At 57.4% G+C, this 25,515-nt stretch overlaps 9 protein-coding genes across 9 annotated transcripts, besides 5 other annotated features; 5 read left to right on the forward strand and 4 right to left on the reverse strand.

Annotated features, from left to right (window-relative positions):
* Positions 1-585: 585 nt before the first annotated feature.
* LPMP_061200 (hypothetical protein) lies at positions 586-2,346 on the forward strand (the record flags this gene model as incomplete). The annotated part of the gene is made up of 1 exon (XM_010705699.1): positions 586-2,346. One exon carries the CDS (start codon positions 586-588, stop codon positions 2,344-2,346), a length of 1,761 nt encoding a protein of 586 aa, XP_010704001.1.
* A 140-nt stretch (positions 2,347-2,486) lies between these two features.
* Positions 2,487-2,839: a repeat region.
* A 1,210-nt stretch (positions 2,840-4,049) lies between these two features.
* Positions 4,050-6,314, forward strand: LPMP_061210 (hypothetical protein; the record flags this gene model as incomplete). Its single annotated transcript, XM_010705700.1, has 1 exon — positions 4,050-6,314. The coding sequence occupies one exon, from the start codon at positions 4,050-4,052 to the stop codon at positions 6,312-6,314; it is 2,265 nt and encodes a 754-aa protein (XP_010704002.1).
* Positions 6,315-7,569: 1,255 nt separating this feature from the next.
* On the forward strand, positions 7,570-8,385 carry LPMP_061220 (cysteamine dioxygenase, putative; the record flags this gene model as incomplete). The annotated part of the gene is made up of 1 exon (XM_010705701.1): positions 7,570-8,385. One exon carries the CDS (start codon positions 7,570-7,572, stop codon positions 8,383-8,385), a length of 816 nt encoding a protein of 271 aa, XP_010704003.1.
* Positions 8,386-9,150: 765 nt separating this feature from the next.
* LPMP_061230 (flavoprotein monooxygenase, putative) lies at positions 9,151-10,662 on the forward strand (the record flags this gene model as incomplete). Its single annotated transcript, XM_010705702.1, has 1 exon — positions 9,151-10,662. One exon carries the CDS (start codon positions 9,151-9,153, stop codon positions 10,660-10,662), a length of 1,512 nt encoding a protein of 503 aa, XP_010704004.1.
* Positions 10,663-10,814: 152 nt separating this feature from the next.
* Positions 10,815-11,134: a repeat region.
* Positions 11,135-12,703: 1,569 nt separating this feature from the next.
* Positions 12,704-13,420, forward strand: LPMP_061240 (hypothetical protein; the record flags this gene model as incomplete). Its single annotated transcript, XM_010705703.1, has 1 exon — positions 12,704-13,420. One exon carries the CDS (start codon positions 12,704-12,706, stop codon positions 13,418-13,420), a length of 717 nt encoding a protein of 238 aa, XP_010704005.1.
* A 2,376-nt stretch (positions 13,421-15,796) lies between these two features.
* On the reverse strand, positions 15,797-17,758 carry LPMP_061250 (pteridine transporter, putative; the record flags this gene model as incomplete). The annotated part of the gene is made up of 1 exon (XM_010705704.1): positions 15,797-17,758. The coding sequence occupies one exon, from the start codon at positions 17,756-17,758 to the stop codon at positions 15,797-15,799; it is 1,962 nt and encodes a 653-aa protein (XP_010704006.1).
* A 1,005-nt stretch (positions 17,759-18,763) lies between these two features.
* Positions 18,764-20,300: a repeat region.
* A 753-nt stretch (positions 20,301-21,053) lies between these two features.
* Positions 21,054-21,959, reverse strand: LPMP_061260 (coproporphyrinogen III oxidase; the record flags this gene model as incomplete). Its single annotated transcript, XM_010705705.1, has 1 exon — positions 21,054-21,959. The coding sequence occupies one exon, from the start codon at positions 21,957-21,959 to the stop codon at positions 21,054-21,056; it is 906 nt and encodes a 301-aa protein (XP_010704007.1).
* A 454-nt stretch (positions 21,960-22,413) lies between these two features.
* Positions 22,414-22,954: a repeat region.
* Positions 22,955-22,999: 45 nt separating this feature from the next.
* Positions 23,000-23,695, reverse strand: LPMP_061270 (protoporphyrinogen oxidase-like protein; the record flags this gene model as incomplete). Its single annotated transcript, XM_010705706.1, has 1 exon — positions 23,000-23,695. The coding sequence occupies one exon, from the start codon at positions 23,693-23,695 to the stop codon at positions 23,000-23,002; it is 696 nt and encodes a 231-aa protein (XP_010704008.1).
* Positions 23,696-24,243: 548 nt separating this feature from the next.
* Positions 24,244-24,656: a repeat region.
* A 155-nt stretch (positions 24,657-24,811) lies between these two features.
* On the reverse strand, positions 24,812-25,180 carry LPMP_061280 (hypothetical protein; the record flags this gene model as incomplete). Its single annotated transcript, XM_010705707.1, has 1 exon — positions 24,812-25,180. The coding sequence occupies one exon, from the start codon at positions 25,178-25,180 to the stop codon at positions 24,812-24,814; it is 369 nt and encodes a 122-aa protein (XP_010704009.1).
* Between the last annotated feature and the right edge of the window lie 335 nt (positions 25,181-25,515).

Consider the following 25,515-nt stretch of genomic DNA (forward strand, 5'->3'; position numbering starts at 1 on the left):
AGGGAGGGAGCGACGACAGTGATGCGCAGCCATCGGAGGAAGAGGTGAGAGGGTGTGCAAGGTGCGATGTCTCACCTCCATGGAAGCACTGCCTTATAACCACACGTGACCCCCTGCGCCGCCCCTCCCCCCCTTCCACTTCTTCCTTAGTCCTTTTACTCTTCTCAAAAGTCTCGGGTACTGCCCCCCCTCCTCCCAATCACTACCACCGCATAGATGCTCGTCCGTGGACACAACCGACAGTGTGATGTGCTGGTAATCGCATGCGTGCGGCTGTGGGTGCAGGCGTACTCCCCCTTTGCATGAGAACGGGGTATCCCCAGTCGATATGGGCAGAGTGGAGGGGAGTGGGGGGCGATGGGGCGACCATGCAAGGAACTCTGGCGACATCCCCTCCTGTCTTTACGCAGGCCCACCCGCCCGGGTCGTTTAACCGCTCGATTGCGCCCTTCACAGACGTGCCTTTGCTTTCTCCCATCCCTCTCCTCTACGTGTCTCCCGTCGTCCCTCCTCCTGCGCCCTCCTCCCGTTCGCTGTATTGCACATGCAGAGAAACACGCCGGCAACGGCGTCGCCGCGACAACGATGTGTGCCCCGGCAAAGGCACAGCCACTGTGGCTCTTCGACTGCTTGCTCCTGCTTGCCAGCAATGGGGACGAGTACGCCGACCAGACGGGCACCGTGCACAAGAGCGCAGCCTCTAGCTCACTAGGCACCAATACTATCACAGACACAGCAGCAGTTGGTGCGGCACGTCTGTACTTCACGGAAGGCGGGCCAGCAGGCAACCTAGCAGCGCTGCAGCGCTACCTCAAGGTTGAAGAGGCGCACAGCACATCTCCACTGCTGCGTGTCTTACAGTTGGCACCGCAGGCACCAACATGCAGCATGCGACCGCTCGTGTATGTCGAGCAGGATACGCCAAGTGCTGACTCGCCATCCAAAGAGGCGTGTGCGCGGCGTGAGGCCGTCCTGACGACCTGTTCCGGGGCCTGCACGATGGAGACGATGCCGTCGCGATGGTATCAGGCGCCTGTCGAGGCTGTTCTGTGTGTCTTTCAGGACTTTGCGAGTGCACCTGCCACGCCCACGACGAACGGGTCAACATTCTGGGAATTTCTCGACAGTGTTGTGCGATATCACGCGCGTGACTTTGACCGCGGCGTTGCCCAGGTGGAGCTGCAGTGCATTTTTATGCCAACGTTCGAGACAGAGCAGAGCGCGGTGTACAGTCGGGACCTCTTTGGGGATTACGTGGCCGAGGAGGCGCAGAAGCACGGCGGCGCAGCCGCTGAGCGTAGGTCAGCGATGAAGGTTTGCGTGGAAAGCTCAGAGGCGCTCGAACGTGTCATGGCGTATGTGAAGAGACAGTGGCCGATACTTGTGGCGAATATGGGATCGTCCCACTTGGTAGTATACACAAAGTGGTCGCCCCGATCGCCCGCTGCATGCAACTCGAACCACCTGCGACAGTCAGCTGCAGGCGTCACCGACGCGCTCGAGCAGACTGCATGCTTCGTGTGGCTGCAAAATGACGCAGTGGGCGGTGGGCAGGACGGTGTCTACGCAGATGCCGCGCTCGAGGCCCTCCTCGACGAGCTCTCCCTCGCCGCCGCATCGATCAGCACACCATCGGAAGCGGACGCCGTTCTGCAAGAGGAGGGCGTCAGCGCCTTCTTCGAGGAGTGCTGCCTTACACACACGCTGAAGAAAGTGATCTGTAAACACTTTCAGTCGGTTGTGCGGCGACAGCGGTCGCTGTTTCACTGGATTCTCTCGCTGCCCCCGCACTCCCGATTGAGCACCTCCGCTGCAGATGCCGCCGTCACTGCGGTGCTTTTCGAAAACAGCGCTGCGGCGTCGCGGGCGGTGTGGGGCGCCACCGAGCTGCTCGTCCACTGGCAGCAGCTGTCCGACACCGCGCACGCACTAGCGAAGAAGGCACTACAGCAGCGTCGCTGCAGAGCGGGCGGGCTGTTTCGGCAAATTGTGTCCGCCCCACCGCGGATTCCGCGCCAGCACCGCACCATCCAGCAGAGTGGTCTCCATTGCGACAGCTTCTCTGGTGCCTCCGTTCTGGATCGTCAGCGCAGAAAGCTCAACGTTCCTCACCTGTACGGCATTGATGAAAGGCAGAGCACGGCCAGCAGTCTTAACTCCACCCAGCGTGAGCCCCTCCTTGCGGCATCTGGGCTGTTCCGCAGCCTACGGAGCTTCAAGGCAGACTCCCTTGACGGTACATCGATACTGGACACGGAGGAGGTGTTTGGTAGCTACCCAAAGCTCACCAAGCGCGTTGTCAAGCGAGTGGCCCAGAGCCGGACAACTGTCCACGCGGTGCAGTGATGTCATGTGACGCGTCTACGAGTGCGTCGTCTCTGCTTGTTGGTGTGCACAAACGCTAGCTTTTCCGTCTTGTTTGTTGGAGATACTTTACTTCTTTGTTTTCCGTCCCTTGTTTCGTCATTGACCCCCTTTCCTCACCCTGGCGGAGGAAAACACCCCCCCCCTCCCTCCCGCGTGGCGTCATCCGGAGTCCGGCACTCCCCGCACATGAAGCGGCGAGGCCGCGCGGGCCCCCCTCCGTCCCTACCGATGGCGAGGCGCTGCTCTGGTGGCGACGGTCTGGCCCTGGGCGGCGCTGCGGCGGAGCGACCGGCGACAGCCAACCCATTTGTGCCATCGATGGGGGCCGGCGAAGTGTCGGCGTGACTCGTACGCGTCTCTGTTGGTCCTTGTAGCCTACGGGTGCGTGGGGCCCGACCCCCCTCGCGGGAGCTGCACTACGTGGCGGTGTGCGCGGGGAGGTCGGACTCGCGTGCTGCGTGGCAGAGAGCGGACGAGCTTCGAAAGAATGGCGTTCACGTTTGCGTTGCTTCTCTCTTGCTGTGTTTTGCTCATGCTCATTCTTCACATTATGTAAATATCCCTGGCGGGGGAGGTGTGTGGTGCTGCACGCGCACTGTGCCATACCTCACATCGTTTCCCTCCACCTAACTTCTCTGTCGCCCTCCCCTTCCTCTCCTTCGTAGCCCTCCCCACCTCTGCCCGTCGTGTCCATCCTTTGCTGTCAAGTGATGCCGGCGGCTCCGGCGGATACTTCGAGTCATCCACGGAAAGGCGCAGGGAAAAGGGGGAGGAGTTGCGCACAGGGGAGAAGGGGCTGCTCACCACTCATGACTACCACCGCCAGCTCTGAGCTTTATTACCGCGAGTGACTCTTTCCCTGCCTACTCGTGCCGTACGCAACTATCTTTCACCTGCATGTCGCCGTCATGGTACGCGCCGATGACTCTCTCGAGGGTATCCGCATCGCTGTATTCGCGCGGTTGTGTGTTTGTCTGCGCCAACAGGACGTCATCTCCGCCCGTGACGATGACCTCAAGTACCAACTCAAGAAATACACAAGCGCACGTGCCTATTTTCCCTAGAGTCACGTGCATGGGAAACGAAAGAGAAATGCCTCACAGTGGTCTGCAGGCTTCCCTCTTCCTCCTCCTCCTCCTCCCCCCTGACCTCTTCGGTCGCCCACGCACATGTGCCCCTTTCTCCTCCCTACCACCACCACCAACTGTCCCATTCTGCGGCAGAAGATACATGCGTGTAGCCGCACACTGCACGTCTACACAAAGTCCCTCTCTGCCATGCGCTCTCTCTCTCTCTGCCTGGGTGTGTGCGGAAGACGCCTGTGAGCAGAACCCCTCCTCCCCCTCCCCCTCCCTCTCACTCGTCATCAACGCTCGTCGTGTACTCCCAACGCGCGGCTCTTTTCCTCGGCACTTGAAAGAGCGCACACACGTACGTACCGCGGTGGAGGGAGGTCAACGGCCTCTCCTGGAGCTGCCGTATTGGTGAGGGCGGAGGTGAAGCGGCTATCGTATGCGGGTGTATCAGCTCCATGCGCTGGCCTCTTCACTGTTGTGCGTGCGCGGGACCAGGTGAGGCAGTGAATGTGCGGTGTAGGTGAGCTCCCATTCCCTTCATCAGTCGCCCTTCATCTCTCTTCCCCTCCTCTCTTTCCTGTACACAGGCATGCCAGGCAGACAGCAATGAGGCTCTTCCTGACCACCATGGAGTGCCTCAACTCCACAGCAAGCGGCGATGCGACTCTTACAAGCAACGTGGCCCTCTTCGACCCTGGTGTGTGGAGCCGCGCAGGAACATCGGCGATGGCTCTCCGGAACGTTTCGGCGTCCTGCGTTGCTCAGCAGGTGTACCAACGTGCAGTGCTGCCGCAGCTTGCGCAGGCTACGCAGGCGCACACGGTGTGCTTTCGATGTGGCCCCCGCCCACCACCGCACCTGGACGGCTTTCTTTTCCACAAGAGCCATGCGCCACCAGCGGCAGCGGTGCTGCCCGTGCGCACGCCGTCGCCTCTTATCTCCCTCTCGTCGTCGACCTCCTCCGTTCACATGTCGGTTGCCGCGCCTCCTACAGCCCAGAAGCAAACCACTGACTCCTGCGCCAGCGACCGGGCCACTGCGTACGACAGCCTCCTCGCGCTCTGGCTGAGGGAACTTCTTTCCGGCACCGACAGGACAGTTACCGTGACAGCGTTGCTTCTGTTTGTGGAGGGCACCGCGATTGATATGGCAGGTGGCAACAAAGTGCACACACCACTCAAAATGGACAGCGGCACCGCACAACAGCTGCGCACCTGCGAGGACGCCACAGAGTTCCTGCACATGTGCGAGTCAACGCTTCGCCGCAGCACTACCGAATTTCCGAGGTGCCCGTACCACATTTGCATCGCCGTACTTGTCGGTGCTCACGGCGACCCGAGTGAAGGAAGCACCGTCATATTCCTCGACGTCGCTTCTGCTTCGCCAGAGAGCGTTGGCGCCTACCAGCAGATGCGCTTGCGAGAGCAGATAACCCTCTTTGGTCGGCAACTAGGCGTCGAGGCGACAACGGCCAGACCTCTCACTAGTCCGCTGACGCGCAGTGCGGCGGACCAACGGTGGCTCGGTCTCCTACAGTCTTGCCAACTCTCTCGCGCCAGTCTGGTGGGGCTCGTCTACGTCGTGTACGACGCGAGTCACGATTTGTTTGACCGCTCTGGTGTGGAGGAGGATGGCTGCGACCCCTTCACTCTTGCTAGCGTCCTTCACCAAAACGCGCTTTCGGAAGCGGTGCGCAACGACGTGTTGCATCCACCGTTGTCCCCCACACAGGAGCGCGCTACGGCGCCACCAGTCAGACACACCACGACACCTTTCCGCGTGCCGGACGCCTCACCCAAAGCGCAGTCCCGTAAAGGGCAGCAGCAGCAGCATGGCAAGAGACTCCCTCCTCTGAAATGCGGCGCGGCGCCACGTGCTCCGATACATCAGGCAGACGAGCCCCACATTGTCCTTGGGGTCGTTTCTCACCGCGGCCGCTTTACAGATCTGTTGTGGCGCATAAAGAAGGAGGAGCGTCACGCACGACTCGCGCTGTCGAGTGCGGAGCAACGGGCCAGGGAACTGGCGGAGATGCGCTGGGTCCTGAGTGCCCACCCGCCGGGAAAGTCCATCAACGCCATGCCGATGCGGCTTGCGCACAACGTGGTTCTTGTGAGTCGTCCTGAGCCGCAGCAGCCATACTCAACCCCGCCTTTCCGGCTGCTCACCACGGCTATGCGGCGGTCGCCCTCTACTATAATGCACACACCCGAGTCCACCTCGCTTGACTGCACGGTGAGGAGGACGGGGCCAATCTTGACGCGGCAGGCGTCCCCGTCTCGCACAGCCTCGGCAAAGCCTCTCACGACGTGGCGCATCGTGCCACTGTCACGCTGCGGCACAACCGGCACCGTACCGCAGCACCGAGGCAATCGACAAGCGCACTCCGCCTCGTTGCGTGCAGTCGTACACCGCCACAGCATTTCTGACCTCGAGCGGCGTTGCCTAAGCGCCAGTACCCCCATTTCTCCTTCCACGGACTTCCCACACGTACGCACGTGTACCTCGGCTCGCCAGCTCTCTGCAGTCGAGGTGGCCCTTCTTGCTCGCGCGCGGCTTGCTAGCCAACGCGGTGCTCCTTCCAACTCGCTGCCCAGGGGTGAGACAGAGCGACTCTATCCACTCGTACATGCATTTCACATGGAGATGAACGAACAGGACGCGCTGATGGCGGAGGAGCTCATGATGCGCAGTCGCCTCGAGCACAAGGAGAAGAACTGTCGCAAGGCGCTGAGTGGGGCGCACGTCAAGTCGGTGCATAGGGGATTCGCGCCATGGCTGTCCAAGGCAGGGGCGCATCCGCCACAGGCGCCCCTCAGCACCCGGGCGCGCTCAGCGCTGCCATGCCCTTCGCGCATCTTCTTCCAGTAGTGGAGGACAGAAGGCTCAACACTCTACGCACGCGAGCTCCATCAAGCGGCAGGTGTCCCTCACGATCTACTTTACCGAGTGGAGGCGGCGGGCGAATGCTGCCCACACGCACAGACCTCAAGAAGCACATGCGTCTCCCCTTTCAGCCCCTCTGCTTGCTGGCTCTCGATACTCCATCCGCACGCACCCCACCCCTGCGCCCAACCCTGCTCACACCCAGTCATTCCGTAGACATCACGATGGACCTTGTGTGTGCCCCCCTCCTCCTTTCCTTCCCATCCCCAGTGCTTGGCTTCCGCCTCCACCCCTACCCAGACTGCTATACAGCAGACACGCACACGCCCGTCTTGTTAATCTTTTCCTACTCTTTCACGCTTCATTGTAGTTCACTACTCACCCTTCCCCTTAATGTATATGTGGACTCGCTTTCTTTCTCTCTCTCTCTCTCTGCGTCCTCTAAGGCGTGCGTGTGTGACCAAGCGGTGGCAGGAGGGGATGAGCGGGGGATTCAAGGAGGTGGCCGTGCATGCGTGGTCTGACAGACCTCCATCACCACGCACAGCCGCGCACCCTCCACTTCCCTCACTTCCACTCCCTCATCGTTTTGAGTGCCTCACTCACACGGCTTCCGTTGACCATCTCGACCTCTTTTCTGCTAGCGCGCAGGCGCGAGTTGGTGCGCGCGGCGGCGGCGCAGACGGGCTGGGGCCGATGCGACGGCAGTGCGCTGGTATGCAGCCAATGAACTTGCTGTATCCGTCCTATCAGGCCAGGGCGCGGCTGTTCCCCTACCCACCCCACCTCTTTTATGTACCTCCGTTTCACCGAAGCGGATTCACTCGCACACCTGAGCACGTGTGCGCTAACCTCATCGCTTCCTTATGTGCACACTGTCATCGTACCATGCAGAGAACTCCATAATGATGTGAATGACAACGACGTTTGGCAGCACGACTGCCGCGTACATGGGACAGTCACGTCACTTTTGCTCGCCGACCTCACCACATGGCCCGTCCGCCGCGACGGGGGAGGGCGCGGCAATGGGGCGATGACAGGTGCAGACGTTGTCGACCTCGTCTTCATATAGCCGACAACAGTGGGGCAGTAATTTCCAACTACCTGACGATCTTCCCCATCCTCTATTTTTGTTTTGCTGAAGAGTGCCGGCCGCACTCTCTCTCTCTCTGCTACGCATGCACGCACGTCACACACGCGTTCACACCCGTGCACGCCACTAACAACCCGAAGACCGTGGATGAAGCGGCTAATCAAGAGTTTACAGAGCTTCTCGCCGACCTCGTCGGAGCATGTGGATCTGTTCAGCAAGATGACGCTGGGGGACTTTGGCTTCTACGTTAGCGACACAGACGCAATGCGATACATGGCGTACAACACCTATCCCATTGCAGAGCACGCCTTCCATCTTGAGAACGCACTGCACCAACACAGGCTCAGCACCAGGACGACACAGGTCTCCCCCATGGCCTGGAAGTCGTCAAGTAACGACGTCATCGGCTGCTCGACGCTCTACCAGGACGAGGCAGTCACATTGTGCTGGTTTGTGATACCGCCTGGCAGGGCACTGCCGCTGCACGATCACCCGGGTATGACGGTGTGGCAGCGCGCCATGCACGGCCGACTGCATATCTACTCCATCGCTCGTGCAGCCACCTCACAAGCCGACGCCAGTGCACTGGCAGCGCCAATTAACGGCACTGTGCTCTTCGACGGTGAGGTAGAGGGGATCGGGCATACGATTCCGGCGTCAGATGTGCTGAAGTTTACGCCCGCGGGAAGCAGCAGCGGTGTGCTGCATGAAATTCGCAACATCGATGCAGCGCAGCCCGCCTTGTTTGTGGACATCATTTCGCCTCCGTACAACCAAGCACCGTCCAACATTCCATGTGGCTACTACACTGCCGAACCCCTCGATGCCACTGCCACACTTCTGCCCTCTCTCGACGAGGACTGTGGTGTGCGCCATCAGCTGAAGGCGGGTGACAAGGTGCGCCTGCACCCCCGCAGCAACTACAGCGGCCCCGCCATGGATGCATTCGTGCGCATTGGGTGAGGAAGAGCGTTGGGAGGGAAGAAAAACGCAAGACGAGGTCGCAGACGAAAGTGATAGAGAAGCGGCGAGGGACCGCAGCCATACACCAGGTATGTTTGCAGCACCAACAACGGAGTCCATGCCATTGCGAAGTGATGCCCAGCATATGGCCTTGTCCTCACATTCGATCCTGTCATTCCTCTCTACCACCTTGTTTCCCCCCTCCTTGCTCACCTCCCCTCCCCTCGCTTTTCCTCCCTGGGCCGTGGATCATACACATCACCATCACGGGTACACAAATGCATCAGCACAGCGTACCCGCCACACGGACTGAGGTGGCGTGGGGGGCAACTCCAGCCGTGTTGCGGGCGAAGTGGAGGGCAAGCCACAAGGAGCAGTCCACCCACGCACGCGCCCATGCGTCCAGACCTTCTCGCCCAGCACTGTCGCCTGGTGCCCACTCTTCTCTCGAGAACTCCCATTGCTCCCCTTCCTCGCTTACCCCCCCCTCTGCGCTCACACGCTGCTCTCATCAATACGCGGCGTGTTCATTCCCTCCCTTACCCGGAGCAGCAACTCTCAGCTGTCATTGCGCCACCCGTCATTACGCCCTCGTCGGTAACTATCATAGCTGCCGTTCGTGTTGGGGCAATTGAGAAGGTGTCTGTCTGTGCATTGCTCGCTCGGCATCAGCCCCTTTCCCTTGTCTCTTGGCACTCCGTTCTCCTCCGTACGCCCTTTCCTCGTCTTCCACCTGCAACTACTGCGATCCAGGGCACGCTACCGATGCTCTGCCGCAGTCTGAGCATGCACGCACCGTCGCCGGCGGCTGCGCACGCGAATGAAGTGATTGTGTCCGGCGGAGGGGTTGTAGGGGCCGCCATGATGGCCTCTCTACAGCAGCTGCGCAGGCATCTTCACAGCAGCAGTGCCGGCCAAGGAGGCGGAGGTGCCGCGTCGCTCCTGACCTCGCAGCTGACCCATCTGATGCTGGTAAACTCGGGGAAGCGACCGGTCTACGATGCTGCCAATATGATGGACAGACTTCGCACCGTCAGCATCACACCCGTATCCAGCAAGATCATCGACAACCTCGGCGCCTGGGACCGACTCACCACCAAGCACCCTTACTACCGCATCGCCGTGCGCCACGAGCAAGCGAACAGCCCCTACCTCGGCGCAGGAAGTCGCTCCTCCTCCTTCTTCATGACCAGTGTCTTGGGCAACAGCACGAGCTCTGAGCCTCTCCTGGAGTTTACTGACCTGCGCAAGCCGGTCGGCTTCATCTGCTTCAACACAGAACTCAACAGCTGCATGATGGATGTGGTGGAGGCTCAACAGTGCGCCCTTGCCGACACCGGCGCCGACGCCGCTCATGACACGGTCTGTTTTGGGGCGCGCCTCGAGGGGGTGCGGATCCCGAGCCGGGGGACTCTTGGCGGGCCGTGGGGATCAGCAAAGCTTGCTGTCGGCGAGACCACCACCGATGTCACCTTTGGCCTCCTCCTCGGCTGCGAGGGACGTGACAGCCCACTACGCGACGTCCTCTCCACGCCAGCGCTGCAGCACGACTACGCACAGGCGGCATTTGTTTGCACCGTGCGACTGGAAAAGTCAGACGACGGCAACGTGTGCGCCTTTCAGAACTTCTTCCGCGATGGAAAAATCGTTGCAATGCTGCCGACCTCGGAGGACACGGCGAACATTGTCTTCAGCACCACACCGCAGCACGCGAAGGAGCTGCTGGCGAGCACCCAGGAAGACCTCGTCGCGGAGCTGAACCGCCGTCTCTGCGCATTCGCCTCCAACGACATACCGAAGATCCTCGAAGTGCCACAGACCAGCACGTCAGATGGGAAGGTGCATCGCGCGCAGGGATCCTTCCCGCTTAAGCTGAACGTGGCGACCACTCCCTACGCCCCACGCGCAATCCTACTCGGCGACGCGGCGCACAGTATTCACCCCTTTGCTGGCCAAGGCCTCAACCTCGGCATCTACGACCTCTGCGCCCTCACTTCGGTGCTGGAGCAGGCAATCCGTAGCGGTCAGGACGTTGGCAGTAGCGTCGCAGTGGGGCAGGTGTTCGCTGGTCACATGCTCAGCCACACGGCACCCGTTATTGCCGGCATGGAGGTAATCAAGAAACTTACGTACTGGACGCCTGGCCTGGCCTCGGTCGGGATGAAGGCGCTCAACAGCATTCCAGTCGCCTCCACGTTGGCGAAGGACGCCATTCTGCAGGTGTCCTCTGGCGCCCTGTTCGCTGCACAGCACAGGCGCTCTTACCTCCTTCAGTAAGTCCCCACGGCGCCTGTGGTCGCCTCCACTGGCGCACATTTCAGAAATGAACGGGAAAAGAGTGTGCTGCGATTAGCGCCTACCCCTGGCGGGCGAGGGAGCCTCTCGGCTGGTCAACGCTTCAACTCACTTGTGAGAAGAGGCGGACGCTGTTCTCCCAACGTCTCCGCCTTCTACCACACAGCAGGGGCTTACCTCCACTCTGCCCCTGGTCCTCGCACAGGCCCATCGTATGGTGCGAAGCAGCCGCAGGCACGTACCTTACAGCACTGTGGCGATTCAGTCATCTGAGGGCCGTCTGTGCCTCAAACTCTACCCCAGGTGCGGGGTGGCGCAGGGCTCCCCACAGCAGTAGATACTGAGGAGCGAGTGATATGCGTTCGAGTCGTCTTGACGTTTGGCCTATCGGATCGCGATGGCCCACGCCTGTTACCTGTCGTGGGCCGCTCTGACTCCCCCCGTCGTGGGTCCGTGTCTCTGAGAAGCCGCGCGCAGAGGCGTCCCCCGCCATCGGCGTAGGAGGGGGACACACCGGTAGTAAAATACCGGCGAATGGGTTTGGGTGGGTGGACGAGGAGAGGAGGTTTGAGGGCAGCGCTCCCTTCGCCACTTTTGCCCCCGCTCCTCTCTGTGTGCTCACATCGCTGACCTCCTCCCTCTCAGTCATCACATCATCTGAAGTGTGACCGGAATCAAGGCAAGGGGAAAACAAGCGACTGGGCGTGATCGGCTGAGGCGGAAATGAGGTCCGAGTCGCAACAGTTGTCATAAACGGCCTCGGCGACAAAGATGCCCTCACCGCAGGGCTCACATCCATCGGAGGCGCGCAGCACTGTTGTCTGCGTCTCTCCTCTCTCTGCACGTGTGCAGCGGTCACGAGGGCCTTCCCTCTTGCTGTCTCTTTTGGAGTTGATGTCTCCTCTCCTTCCCCAACCACTTGTCCCTCCCTCTCTCACTTGCCCTCTTGCCCACCCACCCACCCCCTTCCACACCACCATTGGTGCTGCACTTTCTCTCGATGGTGGGGGCGATGGCGGTAACACACCGCACCACGCACACGAGCACGCACGCAGCTGTACTCATCCGTATACCCCTCCCCTCCCTCCATGGCCACGAGCGCAGAGGACGGCCGCGTTGCCTATGAGGCGCTCACAACAGCACAGAAGGCGGAGCTCGCCGCTTGGGTGAGAGAGAAGCTGGACAGAACGAATGGCGCCTCACAGTGGCGGCAGTACACGCAGGAGATGATCCGCCAGGCCATGGCACGCCGAGCCGCATCCGGCGTGTCACTCGACGCCGGCGACATCCTTGATGAGATTATGCCGCACATTCGCTCTGCTATCCCACCAGAGGTGCGTGAAGGCCTCTTCCGCCGCGTTACAACGCATCTGTACTCGTAGAACACGGAGCCTACGCGCACCGATGCTGCAGCGGCAGAGCCCACCCCAGCCGCGTTGCTCCCAGATGAGGATGTGTAAGACCATACACGAGAAGAAACAGAGCAAAATTCGGTCGACAACGCACGAAGCAATGGAAAACCAGGGAGACAACGACCTCCGCGTCCCTCTCCCAGTGTACGCCTCCCTCCCCTCCTTGGCCTTTGGTCTGCAGGGGATCCCTGTAAGCAGCGACGCTGGCCTGTCCCGTCAGCGGCTTTTCTCTCCAAGTCATCTCACCCCTCTCTCTACGCAGGTGGAAATGCACGTTGCCCTCCTCAATTACGTCACTTCTATCTTGTCTCGCTCACCCTCTCCCTCTCTCTGACCCCCTTCCCCGAGCGTAACTCGCACGTATGCGCACCAAAGCACCTGCGTGAGTAGCTACGTAAGCACCTCTCATCTCGTTTGTTCTTCGTGCGACTCCATCTAACACGGAGGGAGTTCCTTTCTGACCGCTGCTCATTCGCCACCCGCCCTTCTCTCCGCTTCTCCACGCTGCAGTGCGTTGAGACGAGTGTACGTGTCTGTGTGCACAGCGCTGCGTTGACGACTTCGCCCTCCTGCTCCTTCCTCCTTTCCTATATCTCCTCCTCCGGGGTTCGATGTCGTCGGTGTCCAATGCGGAGATTGTGAAGCGTATCCGTGAAGGAAATCAGAAGCGCAGGGAGGAGGAGCGCAAGAAGCAGCAGCTGGAGCAGGAGTATCTCGAGGTTGTTACGAAGAAGCTGAGCGAGGAGCGGCAGAGTCACAGCCCGACGCAGTTCCTGCCGTGCATCCTCATCTGTCTCCTCTTCGTGAGCTTCCCGCTCTCCGAGCAGGTTGTTGACTGGTGTCTGGTGGGGATCTTCTGCGTTCTCAACACGCTCCTTGCGTGTGTCTTCGCCAACCCGTCGGAGTGGCTAAACATCGCCTCCATTGTCCTCATCAACTTCTTCTTCGTCCGCTTCTCTAATGAGATCTACAACATACCGCAGCGACTGACTCAGGTGCCGCCCATCCTGCTTCTCAATTACGTCGCCATAAACCTGCTCATCATCGCCGCGGCGTACTTCCTGTACGTGAGCCCGCGCTACCTTCGCTTCTCGCGCAGCTACGGCGGGAAGCTTGGGCGCCAGACGTCTGACAAGCGCAAGGGTCGCCATGCACAGGAACAGGACGTGCTGGAGGCGTTTGCAATGCAAAAGGCGGAGGCCGAACGACTGGACTTCCTCCTCTGCCTGCTCTTACTGCTAAATGTGGCTGTGCTCATCTACGTTGATGTCATCCCCCTTCACCTAGTTTTACAGAATGGGCTTAGCGTGTTTCGACTGCTGCGGTAGAGAAGAGACGCCCCCCACCGCCACCCCGCTCGCCTGTGTCTGCGTGGGTACTCCTGTGTAGGACCGCGGCGTCTCTCGATTGGTGCGTTGTGCCGCCATGAGCGCTACTTCTCTCCTCCTATGGTGTTTCTTCCGCTTCTTTTTCCTCTGTGCTTTTCTCTTCGTGCTTTCCCTGCCCGCACAGCCTGCTCGCCGTGTGACCTCCGCCTCTGTCACGCCATGGCACGCTTCTGTGCGCATGCGCGGCCTCCCCTCACTTGCTGGATACACTTTTCTCAGGGGAAGGCCCCATGCGTGCTAGCGATGGGCTCTATGCCTGTGTGCGTATTTCTCTGCACCGCTGGTCTTGCCTGCGCTGCAGAAAACAAAACGGGAAAAGAGAGCAACAGAGACTCAGCAGACCCAGCGCAGCTTCAGAAGACGTGTGTGGCACTCCCCAGCGAAGAGCTATCACAAGCCGTGGCCGCCACTTCATGCCTTCTCTCTTTCCCCGCGTGACTGAGCTTCATGCACACCCATACCTCGATGGAGTTGTGTGAAAGCAGAATGACGCCGTTTCGCAGGGGAACCCACCTGCTGCGGTCCTCGTGGGGTTTTGTGTCCACATCGCACGGTTGCCACCTCTCTCCCTCTCTCTCTCTCTCCCGTATCCCTTCCCTGCTCCTCTTTTCATTTTCCCTCTATCCTTCGCTTTCTTCAGAAGCACTTTCCCCTCTGCTGCCGCTGTCATTAAATATTATTTGCCGTCCCTGCAGCTCCGCATCTTTTGATCGCACACACGCACGGCATCGGTCTCTCTTCCGCTCTCTCCGTGCCGATTTCCTTGAGCGCTTTCGCCGCACGTCTTGAACGACAAAATGGGGCGACGTCGTAACCCAGGCGGCAGAGGTCACGGCAACGCCGCAGCGAAGAGCAGCCCGCCAGGTAGCGAGGCACGGACGTCGACCCCACCGCCAGGGATTAGCGACACTGAAGGGGGGAATGCAGCGCGCGCCTCGGCAGAGGCGGAAACCAAAGCAGCACAGCCGACCACCATGATGCCCTCTGTACAACCCGCGCAGGAACCAGTCGCCGCAGAAGTGGCAGCAGGGGATGGGTCGAACACAGCGGGCGCCGTGGCTGCGCTCAACGCGTATGCCTACCAGAGGGCCGTCAACGCGACCACGACCACAGGTATCGTGGTCGAGGACGACATCGACAAGGAGTCCGCGCCGACGGTGGGCTCCACAGTCACTCCGGTTTCGCCTCCTCGTGTGTCTGGCAAGAAAGTGGTCTTCACATCGGCCGTGAGTGTCGACCCCTTGAGTGAGAAGAAGTTGCGCGAGGCGCGATGTGTGGAGTCGGTGTGCGCCTACTGTACTGTCGTGTAGGGGACTAACACGATGATAAAAGGAATAGTCATCCCTTTGCCCGGCTGCGCCCTAGCCGATTACTTAGCACTGTGTGGGCTTGACGTAGGGGACGGGAATTCTCCTACTATGTTGGCTCTGTTTCATGCGCGGGCATCTAAAACGTATTGATGCCGGGGCGCACCTTTCCCCGCGCCCCCTGCCCCCATTCGGTCTATCCGGCGCCCCCCCCCCTTTCGCGTTCTTCGGCGCCTGCGCCAGCCCCGGTTTGGTTTGGGGCCCGCGCGTGGGGCTCGGGTTGGGTGCGGAGTGGGGCCTGGGCCTGGTGCAGGGGGTGAGGCCGGGCGGAGTGGGGTGGCGGCATGCTGCAGGGGGGGGGTCGGGTTGGGTGGGGCCGGGGCCGGGCGCGTGCCGGCGCCGGCCTGTTTTGCAAGGGGGCGAACACCGCGCCGCACGCGGATGCGGGAAAGGAGAAAGAGGCCCGACGAAGGACGACGTTATTATCGAAACGGTGATTTTGTTCTTGCGACCAACCAACTGTGTCGATCACGGGAGGAGGGGTGGCGGACTAGGAGGGAACACGGGTACAGAAAGCACGAGCAGCCTTCATTCCGTTTTTTCGAGAGTTGTGTGCGTATAAGAAACGGTGTAGGCTCACCATCTCGGGAAAAAAAGAAAACATAGGGAGGAAAAAGCAGCCGAGACCTTAAAGTTCAAGACTACATCGAACTAAAAGGCAACGACCACTGCAGGTTTGCATGTTTGGAGAATTACTCAGAAAAATCATGCGAAAATAAATTCAAGCAACATATAGCAAAGCATCGGAAGGGCAACGCGTCAAGGGCGTAACGAAAGTATCGTAGCGCTGAATTGCGTGCACTCACACACACGCACGCAACTGACTCTACAACTACATCGACATGCCAAAGAGCTTTCCTTCTCAATGTTTGGGTTTGAAAAGAAAATTTTGTATGCCTCAGCTGAACATTTTGACGGGTGCAGCGGCGGAGCCGCGCTACATCCCTCCTCAGGCCTTTGGCGCCTGTGCATTCTGCTGTTTGGTCTCTGGTCGTTGCTCTTCGCATTCGAGGGGTGTGTGTGATTTGAGATCAGAGCACTGCCGCCCCTTAGTGACCTCGGCGTCCTCTGGGACGACATTGCCGTCGATGTCAATGCGGTCGCAGATGCGTGCCTTCGGCAGCAACAGGAATGCGAGTGGAACGACGAGCAGCGGTGTGCACAAGTGGCCCGTTATGATCAAGTATGGGACGTTCGTGAAGTTGCACGGTATCCTTGCAGAAACAGGCCAGAAGTTCTCTATGAGAAGGGAACCGATGGCGAGGGACATTGAGTTGCCGGCACTGTTGAAGCCAGCCAAGAGCGCAAAGGCGATCGTTTCTGTGCCGCGCGGGCAGAGACGGGACATGAGGATCTGCGCCGGCATCAAAGACATCACAAAGCAAATCTCGTACACGATGGCGTCACCAAGGATATAGAGGGCGTGATCAGGGATGCCAATGTACAAGTTCCACCGCTTGACGATGATCAGATCAAAGATCGAGCCCAACACCTGCAAGAGTGACGTCACGATGAAGACAAAGGCGTACCTGTGCTTCGAGAAGAAGTACTTGAAGAGAACGGCACCAGTCACACCACCGACATCCGTGATGAGGGCGCCGACAGTCTGGTAAAACGTGTACGAGAAGTGCGGGCCATCCGGCAGGCAAGCGGGCTTCGCGAGGTAAAAGTTGGAGAGCACGCCAGGGATCTGCAAGTACAAGAGAGAGTTAAGGTAGATAAAAACAGCTGCCTTTGCGATGACAAGCGGGAGCGAGACGAAGGCGCCAACCACGAACACGAGGGCGATAGCAATGCAGGCGTACAGGAGCTGCCGCCGGGTACCGAGCACGGTAACACAGACCTGGGCAAGAATGCCACACGTCATGATCAGCGCGTACGCGATGAGCCTCCAGTTCCGCACCGCAACGTCAACGTTCACCTCCACTGCGCCACAGAAGTACGAGTAAATCCTCGGCTCCACAAAATCTGTGTCGTCATCCTCTCCGGGGGCACCGGCTGTCTCGACCATTGCGAGTCCCTTCACGCCATCAGAGTCCGCGATGGGCTCCACCACGCGACCATCAACAGCCTTGGCGGCCTGCTGCTGCTTCAAGCGCTTCAGTTCCTGAAACTCCATGAGGGCGTCCTTGCAGCGGTTCGTGCGGTTCTTCTTTTCATCGTACAGGTTGAAAATGAAGAAAAAGAGTGTGACGAACTGCAGCACAGCCGACAAGATGATGCCAACGTACGTCAGTTTGGCATCTGACAAGGGTCCCATAATGCAGGAGGCGATGATGGTGCCGACAAACGTCATGGCCCACACCCAGCTTACCACCGCCGGACCCGCCTTGGGATTTTGACGCATCGAGCGACTGAAGTGGCCCTGGGACAGAATGTCGATATTGGCCTTCGCGAAGCAGGTGAGAAATACAAACGCCGCGGCTGCGTTTGCCGACGACTCCTTCGCAGGCAGCAGTGCATACGCCAGAGCGGCCGCGGTGCCCAGAACTGCCGAGAACGCCATGTACCACCGCTTCGTGTAGCCAAAGAGCGCGATCACGTCCGCAATCGAGGCGATGAACGGCTTCAGCGACCACCCAAGACTGTACATGCTGGCAAGACGTTGATATCGTGCAACGTTCAATCCGTAGTGGACGATGAACATCGGTTGGCGAGAGACATTAATCATTCGGCTGGCTGCGCCCTTCGACAGCGTGTAGGACAGACCGAGAGAGAGGGCGAACTTGGGTCCAAAGGCGGTAGTGACCTCGCCGAAAAGTGGAATGTAGCGCAGGCAAGGCGCAGCCCTGAACCACTTCGTCGCTGTGGGGTGCTCATACTCTGCCCGCACCGTTTCAGTTGCGTCATCTTCGTGATGGTCGGTAGCGCTGCCGTTGCGAGTCTCCTGAGCCGGCTGTGCGGACGCCATGAGAAAGCAGGAAACACCTCTGAAGGAAAGAAAAAAAAAGTTGATCAAAGCGTATTAGTGAAGATACAAATTGCAGGAAAAGTTGTTGTTGTTTTCTCTTAGGTTGTGTAGTTGCTGCTTTACTGGTGTGTGTGTGTGTGTTGTAACTGTTATAAAAAGAAAAGAGTGAGCTACGGTCATTCACTTCATACGTAAGGATGAGATTAAGGAGGAGTAGGGAAAGAGAAGTAGACATGTGACGAAAGGGGAAGGTAGAGACGTGAGCTCACAATGCATCTTGACGAAAGCGCTGTGCGCATGCCGCAGCGTCAAGTCCTCAATGAGGTTGTCAGCACACGACAGAAGCAAATCTCGTGTATCCACCAAGAGAAAGGAGTTGTTGCTTCTGCTCGGTATGGGTTCGGTCTTTGACGTATGTCGTCACACCGTCACAAGAATCCTTGGCAGGGTTTTCGTGGAGCAGGTAGGGAAAAGACATGTGTTTCATAAACTCGCAGCACAGGAGCACTTGCAGTCACTTGTGAACCGCCAGCGTCTCTTAGCTTCGACGGCCTCTTATGTGGGTCGCGATGCACTCTTCTTCAAGTTCAGCGGCGGCTGGCTCAGAGTCCTCTTTTAGCACTCGAGCGCAGCTAAGCACGTCGATACCGCTAAACTGCTCCCCATGACGCAGCGCAACCAGCGCTCCTTCGGTTGATGGGGAAGTGCTCTAGTTGGAGAGGAAAAGAGAGAGGCGCAGAGTTGATGGATGGTGTTGGTCGCGATGACGAGGAGAGCGCACAGCTTCATTAAACGGGAAACAGGTGCGTCAGTCAACATAGCAGACAGAAAAAGCGCGGTATCGGCATTGGCGGGTGAGACTGCGCGGTTGTCGAGTCAGCGTGGAATGCTGTACTACTCTCACACTAGCGGAGAGCACCTGAAACACAAGTCACGGAGAAATAATAATCCTCATTTGCAAGTCATTTACAAAGCGTCAAATAAGTGCTTTCAGTCGTGGGTTCAATTGGCGGCGTGTAAAACCACAAAGGCAATCGAATGGCACTTGACCTTATAGGGGGGGGGGAGGTGGTTGGTGGGATGTGGTGTTGGATCTGGGAAATTTGACCGATAGCTGAATCGGTGTTCTTGTACGGAAAAGGAATCCTGAGTGAGCGCGTGTTTCTCGGAAACCTACTCCTCACTTCCACTTGTGATGTGGTCGGAAAATATGTATCTTACTATTCATGCGTTTCTTATGGATTCTTACTTTACTGTTGTCCCTCTATTTCTTCTCAAAATGTATGAAGTAATTCACACTAAGTGGAGTTGATGCGGCCCGCAACGAAAAAACGCCCACCCACCCAACCCTAGACACGAATCTCTCGGATGTCCGGGACGGACCGGAGGGCCACAGAACGGCGAACCGGTTTCCTTCCGCGGATGCGGGGTGTGTACTCCGGGAACCGCGGGAGGGTGCGGGTGCCGACCACGGCGTGGACGAACCGCATGTCGAGCCTACCAACGCAGGAGGCGAGTTGTATTTTTGCGAGTTGTATTTTTTCCTAACATGAATGGCTTTCGTTTCAGATCATTTTTCAAGTGATTTCTCATTTTAAATTTCTCATTTTTAACCATTGTTTCATTGTCTCTTGTTTTTCCTTCCTGATGGCAGGCGCCTGGCGCTAAGCTGTTTTCTCCCTTCCCTGAAAATGGACCCTAACGGTCTTCACCTGGGGACTCGTCCCCGAAGGCGCACGAGATGCACCGTTTTCAAATCGGGTCTCGGCCCTGGTTTTACGCGGATGTCGGACCCAGCGTTGCCCCGAGACTCGGTGTTGGTGAGGTGAAAACTTGAACCGCGACGAGTCCGGTGCGGGAACGGGTTGGGACAGCACAGACCCTCGCGGACGACACGATTGGAAGCGAGTGGGCGCGCCCATCATCCACCCAGTTCCCCTTTCTTTTCAGCCCACCCTGTTTCTCTACTTTTGTGCATTGGTAGTTTTGACTTTGTAGTTTCCTCTGCGACATGGGTTCCCGATTGTTCCCAGCGATCCCTTCGGGTTCTGTAGCTTCCGTTTTTGTAGATTTGCCGACCGCAGCGCCGCCGGGATTCGTGTACGTGCGTCCCTGCGTGCCCCGCTGGTGCTGGCGCTTGTAGCTTGATTGTTTTTTCGGTGGCTGACCGACTCGTTTCCTTTCTTCTGGCGACTCCCCGCATGTCCGTTTGGCATGCCGCCCTCTGACCGTAATGAATGGGCACCCGGTGGGGGAGGCTTCCCCGGTACCGGTGCCAAGCCATAAGAAAAAGCACACAAAAGAAGTCCAAGACGACTTGATGTGCTCCTCACGCGACTGAACGCGGTAGAGGAGGCCGGCGGCATAATCATGACGCGGCGCCGCGGTCGTGGTTGCGTGCCTGCCTTGCCGCTTCCCAATGGGATCGCGAAGATTATTTCCATACCCATCTGCCTTCCACAAATCTTTCTCCCTTCTCGCCCTCTATTGTCTTCAAGAAATCAATATCTTCGCGAGCACCCTATCACACAGGACGGTGGCATAGGGAGAAGGAGGGTGAATAATGTTTGCAGAGTGGCTCCACCTCGAGAACGCGCTGCAGGGGCACGTCATTGGCGCAGGCACTACCGCAGAGTCTCAGCCACCACTTCGCGTGCCGCATACCATATATGCATGCGCGCAGAAGAACAACAAGCTGCTTCAACCAGCAGAGCTCGGCCAAACGCACAGAGAATACAGCGCCCACACCGTTGCGTTTTGTTCCAGTTCACACCAAAGGTGTAAAAATGTAAGAGGAACTTATTGGTGTGAGAAAAACAGAAGAGCGGCCGTTTAGTCGTACTTTTGTTTTTGATGACAACCTCGCGCACCACGCAGCACTTTTTTGACTGCTTCGCTGCAGGCACGCGCTTGTTATGCCTGTCAGCGGTGCGGGGGCGACGTGGGTAATGCGCTTGTTACAGAAAAGACACTGAAAGCAAGGAAGAAAAAAGCAGGCGAAACAAATGACGTCTGGTCCGCGGCTGAAAGCAGGTAGTGATCTAGCACAAGCCCTGTAGGATGGCCGCTACTACTGCCCCACCACGCTGCCGAAGATCAACGGCGTGTCCAACACAAAGATAATGGAAACGGAGAAAAGCAAAAAAGGAATACGGGCAAGCCTCAGCTAACGAGGTGTAGAAAAACCACACCGCTGCGCACACACACTCGCTTCTCACACGGCAGGTAAATCACGACAGTAGCAGAGTGAAATAGAAGTGTCGGATGTGCATCGCAAAAATGCGGAGAGCATGACCTACACCCACTGCTTCTTCGTCAAGAAGTACTCCGTTAGCCGCGCCTCCGGCGTGTCAGGTTCTGGATGCCAGTTGTAGCCCCAGCGCGCACGCGGTGGCAGCGACATCAAGATGGACTCGGTTCGACCGCCAGACTGAAGCCCGAACTTCGTGCCGCGGTCAATCACCAAGTTGAACTCCGCATACCGTCCGCGGCGGAACTCCTGGAACTCCACCTGCTGCTCTGTGTACGGCGTGTTCTTGCGCCGGTTCACAATTGGGATGTACGCATCAATGAAGCCCTTGCCCACTGCCTGCATGAATGCGAAGCACTTTTCGAACGGCCACTCGCTCAGGTCGTCGAAGAAGAGGCCGCCAATGCCGCGTGCCTCGTTGCGGTGAGGGATAAAGAAGTACTCGTCACACCACGCCTTGAAGCGCGCGTACACGTCGGCGCCGAAGGGCCTGCAGAGCTCCTGCGCGACGTGGTGAAAGTAGTAGCAGTCCTCCTCCACAGCGTAGTATGGCGTGAGGTCAAAGCCTCCACCGAACCACCACACCGGTTCCTTGCCTTCCTTCTCCGCAACAAATAAGCGCACATTTGCGTGTGATGTGGGGACGTGCGGGTTCTTTGGGTGGATAACAAGCGAGACCCCCATCGCCTGGTAGTTGCAACCGGCCATATCGGGGTGACGCTCCGTCGAGGACCCTGGCAGGCCCTTGCCATACACGTGCGAAAAGTTCACGCCGCCCTTTTCGATCACAGCACCGTTTGCAATGACACGGGTGCGTCCACCACCACCGCCCTCGCGTGTCCACTTATCCTCCATAAACGTGGCCTGCTCGTCCTCCGCCTCGATGGCGTGGCAGATGTCATCCTGAAGTTTCAGGAGAAACTCCTTTACAGCTTCCACTGGAAGGGACATTCTCAGCGAAAATAGTTGTGGGCCACACGCGGCAGTGATGGGCTAACACTCTAGTGGTGGAGGAGCACGTTTGTATATTTTTTGATATGCGCTAAATCATAAGCGTTAAAAGAAAAAAGCACATGAGAGTACAAATGATTCACTGTGAGAAGTACGAGGAGAGAAAGCAGGAAAAGAAGTGCAACAGTAGACATACACTATCAGAACGCAAAGCAGTCGAAGAGATCCACCGAGAAGAAAACACATCAAAAAGAGCAAACATATAACTGGAAGGTGCAACTCACGTCCTTCAGTTCTGCGTCACAAGGTGCTCACTAGAGGTCATACAAGGTCAGATGCAAGATGTCGTGAGGGGTACAAGCTTCGTCTTTTGATGAAGTGTTGACATTCGCACGAGAGTTACTCTTTCCAATAACCGTCGATCATGTCGTTGAGAAACAGCACCAGCAGTAGTTTTTTTCGCTTCGACATTTCCATTCTGCCGCACAACATGAGCTCAACTACGCTATACCTGGGCCTGTTACAGGTACATTACGTCGTGCAAAGCGGCGCTAGACGTACATTACAGCAATGCGCCGACTCCGTCAACGGTGCGTGGCCCCACCCTCGAGCTCAATCCATTCCCCGCCCTGCACACCGTCACGTAGTGCAGCTCCCGCGAGGGGTGTCGGGCCCCACGCACCCGTAGGCTACAAGGACCAACAGAGACGCGTACGAGTCACGCCGACACTTCGCCGGCCCCCATCGATGGCACAAATGGGTTGGCTGTCGCCGGTCGCTCCGCAGCAGCGCCGCCCAGGGCCAGACCGCTGGTATCAGCTGCGGTGAGCCGCACTCACCTCCCCACGTCACGGGCGCCTGGCTCCGTCGCCACCAGAACAGCGGCTCGCTATCGACAGGAACGGAGGGGGCTCGCGCGGCCTCCCCGCTTTATGTGCGGAGAGTGCCGGACCCCGGATGATACCACACTAAGATGTGTATATACGTCAGCAGGGTATTAATCCTGAGAATGGAATTAAAGCATCATGAATGAGCATGCTTCATCTCCGTTTTACAGCGGCTATACTGCTTCCAACAAGCACAGCCATCGACATCCCGACGATCGCGAGAACCCATCGCGTTCGGTTGCCACTGCTGAGACTGCCCGTCAGCTTCTTGACTACCACCAGCTTTTGCTGTGGTGATACTGTTAAAGGTAGAGCTGCAAAGTCAGACGCAAAACATCGAACAGCAGCCCAATCAGTATAGACAATCTCTTTAGTAGAATCCGTTTCGCCGCCCGTCACTAACATAATGAACTGAATCAGGATACGATCGAAAAAATTGTAGTGAGGGTACCATAATGCTCCTGCAAAGACGCCGGTAAGCTGAGGAGACCATGGCGACTGATCGAGAAACTTGCGTGTGTAAACGTTAGTCACAGCGGTGTTTTTGTCCGACTTTCGTGCTGTGAGATTGACGCAGAAGAAAGCAGATGGCATGGCGCTTAGCTCACCGTGGTGTTGCTTTAAGTACTTCATGAAGGCAGCACTGATGCGTCCATAGCGAATGGACGCACCAAGCAGAACCTTTTCGTAGTCTGACAGCACGTAACTGTTACCATCCTTGATGTCAACAACATCGCACCGGGCCAATGTTTCGCTAGTGAGTTGCTTTGCAATCGTATCCATGATCGTTTTGGTATGTCCATCTGTTGTAGAGTACAACATTAGGTACTTTGGGCCCTGTGACGTCATTGTGAATAGGAAGAAGTCGAAAGCCTAAAAAAAAAAATCACTAGTGAAACGCACTTGGAAAGGAGGAAAAACTTCCGAGTAAAGGAAAGAACTGAGATGGCAAAATTGCAAAAAGGACATAGCTCATACCCAACACTTTCTTTGTCGATTTAGCGTTTTGCAGCAGGCCAGTACAGACAATGAAAATGCGAAAACATGGTGAGCCAAGGGAATAGGAGAAGTCCCGAGAGAATCAGAAACGCAAGCTCTCCTCGCAACTGTGATCATTCTCCAACCAAACTGTGGCATTTGAACACTACACCGCCGTAGGAGTTCTTTTCATAACAGGCGCCCTTTTTTTTTGCAGAATAGCCCTCCTTTTGAGGTTAAGTTGGACAACTAGAAAAGTACGCGACAACAGAAAACGAGAGAAAAAAGTCACACAGGAGTGTTGTAATGTGGACAAAGGAAAGTTGTTGCTTCAGAGAGGGAGACCACTGAAGTATCAAGCTAGCAAAAAGATTCGAACAAAGAAACACCCAAAATCTTTCTTTTCCGCCATCTTGACGATTCACTGATATACAACACAAAATCGAACTCCACGCTATCTGGCCTCTCAATGCATCTTGTGTGGCACGCCGCAGCCGTAGACACGCTTTACCGCAATGTGCTGACTCAGTAACTTGAGTGCTGTCTCTACCTCGAGCTCTGCGAACCCACGCCTCACAGCCGCCTCCTCCGCCTTTCGCCACGTGGAGCATCTCTCATGGCTGCTCAGGCTCTCCAAAGCCGTAGGCAGCGAGGACCAGATTACATACGCTCGAGGCCTGCTGACAATCTGCCCATCCTGTAGATGGCACACAAAAAAACTTCGCAGTTGCACGCCGCTTCAACACAGCGCTATGCAGAACTCGACCTTCGAAATCAGGATCGACGCATCGCCCCGACTACCCGCGTCGCAGACGCCCAACCATGGCACCGCTGCGAGGCGTCCTCTACTATGAAACGGAAGCGCCGAAGGAGAAAAGCACGAAGACGCAATGATGGCAGCCCCACCAGGAGAGAGAGAAGTCGTAGAAGAGGCTTGAGAGAGAAAATACAGGCCAGCGTTTATGGTTTGTAGATTTCACTATTTCGTCAGTGTTTGCGAATTTGCACCGCGGCCACAATGGAGGCGATTCCGAAGGCGATCGCCATCCTGTTCCAGTGTTTCGCCTTATCAGACTCCTTTTTGTGCTGATTCCCGTCTTTTTCAGCCTCGCAGGATACAGTGGACTTGTGGGTCTCGGAGAAAGGTTTGCCGTCAGTCAACCACTCATTCAGCATTACCACTGCATCGGCGGTGTGGTTCATCTTCTCAAAGTCCTTCGTGATGTCGCAATCCTTGTAGCGCATCAGAATGCTTTTGCCACCAGGGTGCAGTCGAGTTGCAAACTCCAGAGGAACATCGTACTTGTTTCCGCGGTAATAAATGCGGATCGAGGGGGCCTCGGCGACGTACTGCATGATGTGCAATTTAGAGCTTATCGGTTTTTGTTGAAAAAAAGTTGAATCACTTATGGAGTTGAAAGCTGTCGAAGTGAGAAAAAGAGTCGAATCACGTCGTTCGTGGGGTTGATGAAAAAGATGAGAGGTGGAGAAAAGAAGAGAGCGAGATGAACACCCCCTATGCAGGGAAAGCGTCCGCATCCACACCGCTCATTCGCAATAATATATTTTGAGATCGTCACTACGAAGACACAGGCCCCACCTCTCGCTTCCAAGGCGTCTTTGATGATGCCGAATCAGCACGTCGTTATCGCGTGCGTTTTTCACAGAGTTGTTTCCTCTTTTCATTATGG

Source organism: Leishmania panamensis, assembly GCF_000755165.1.
Source record: "Leishmania panamensis strain MHOM/PA/94/PSC-1 chromosome 6 sequence".
Taxonomy (NCBI): domain Eukaryota; phylum Euglenozoa; class Kinetoplastea; order Trypanosomatida; family Trypanosomatidae; genus Leishmania; species Leishmania panamensis.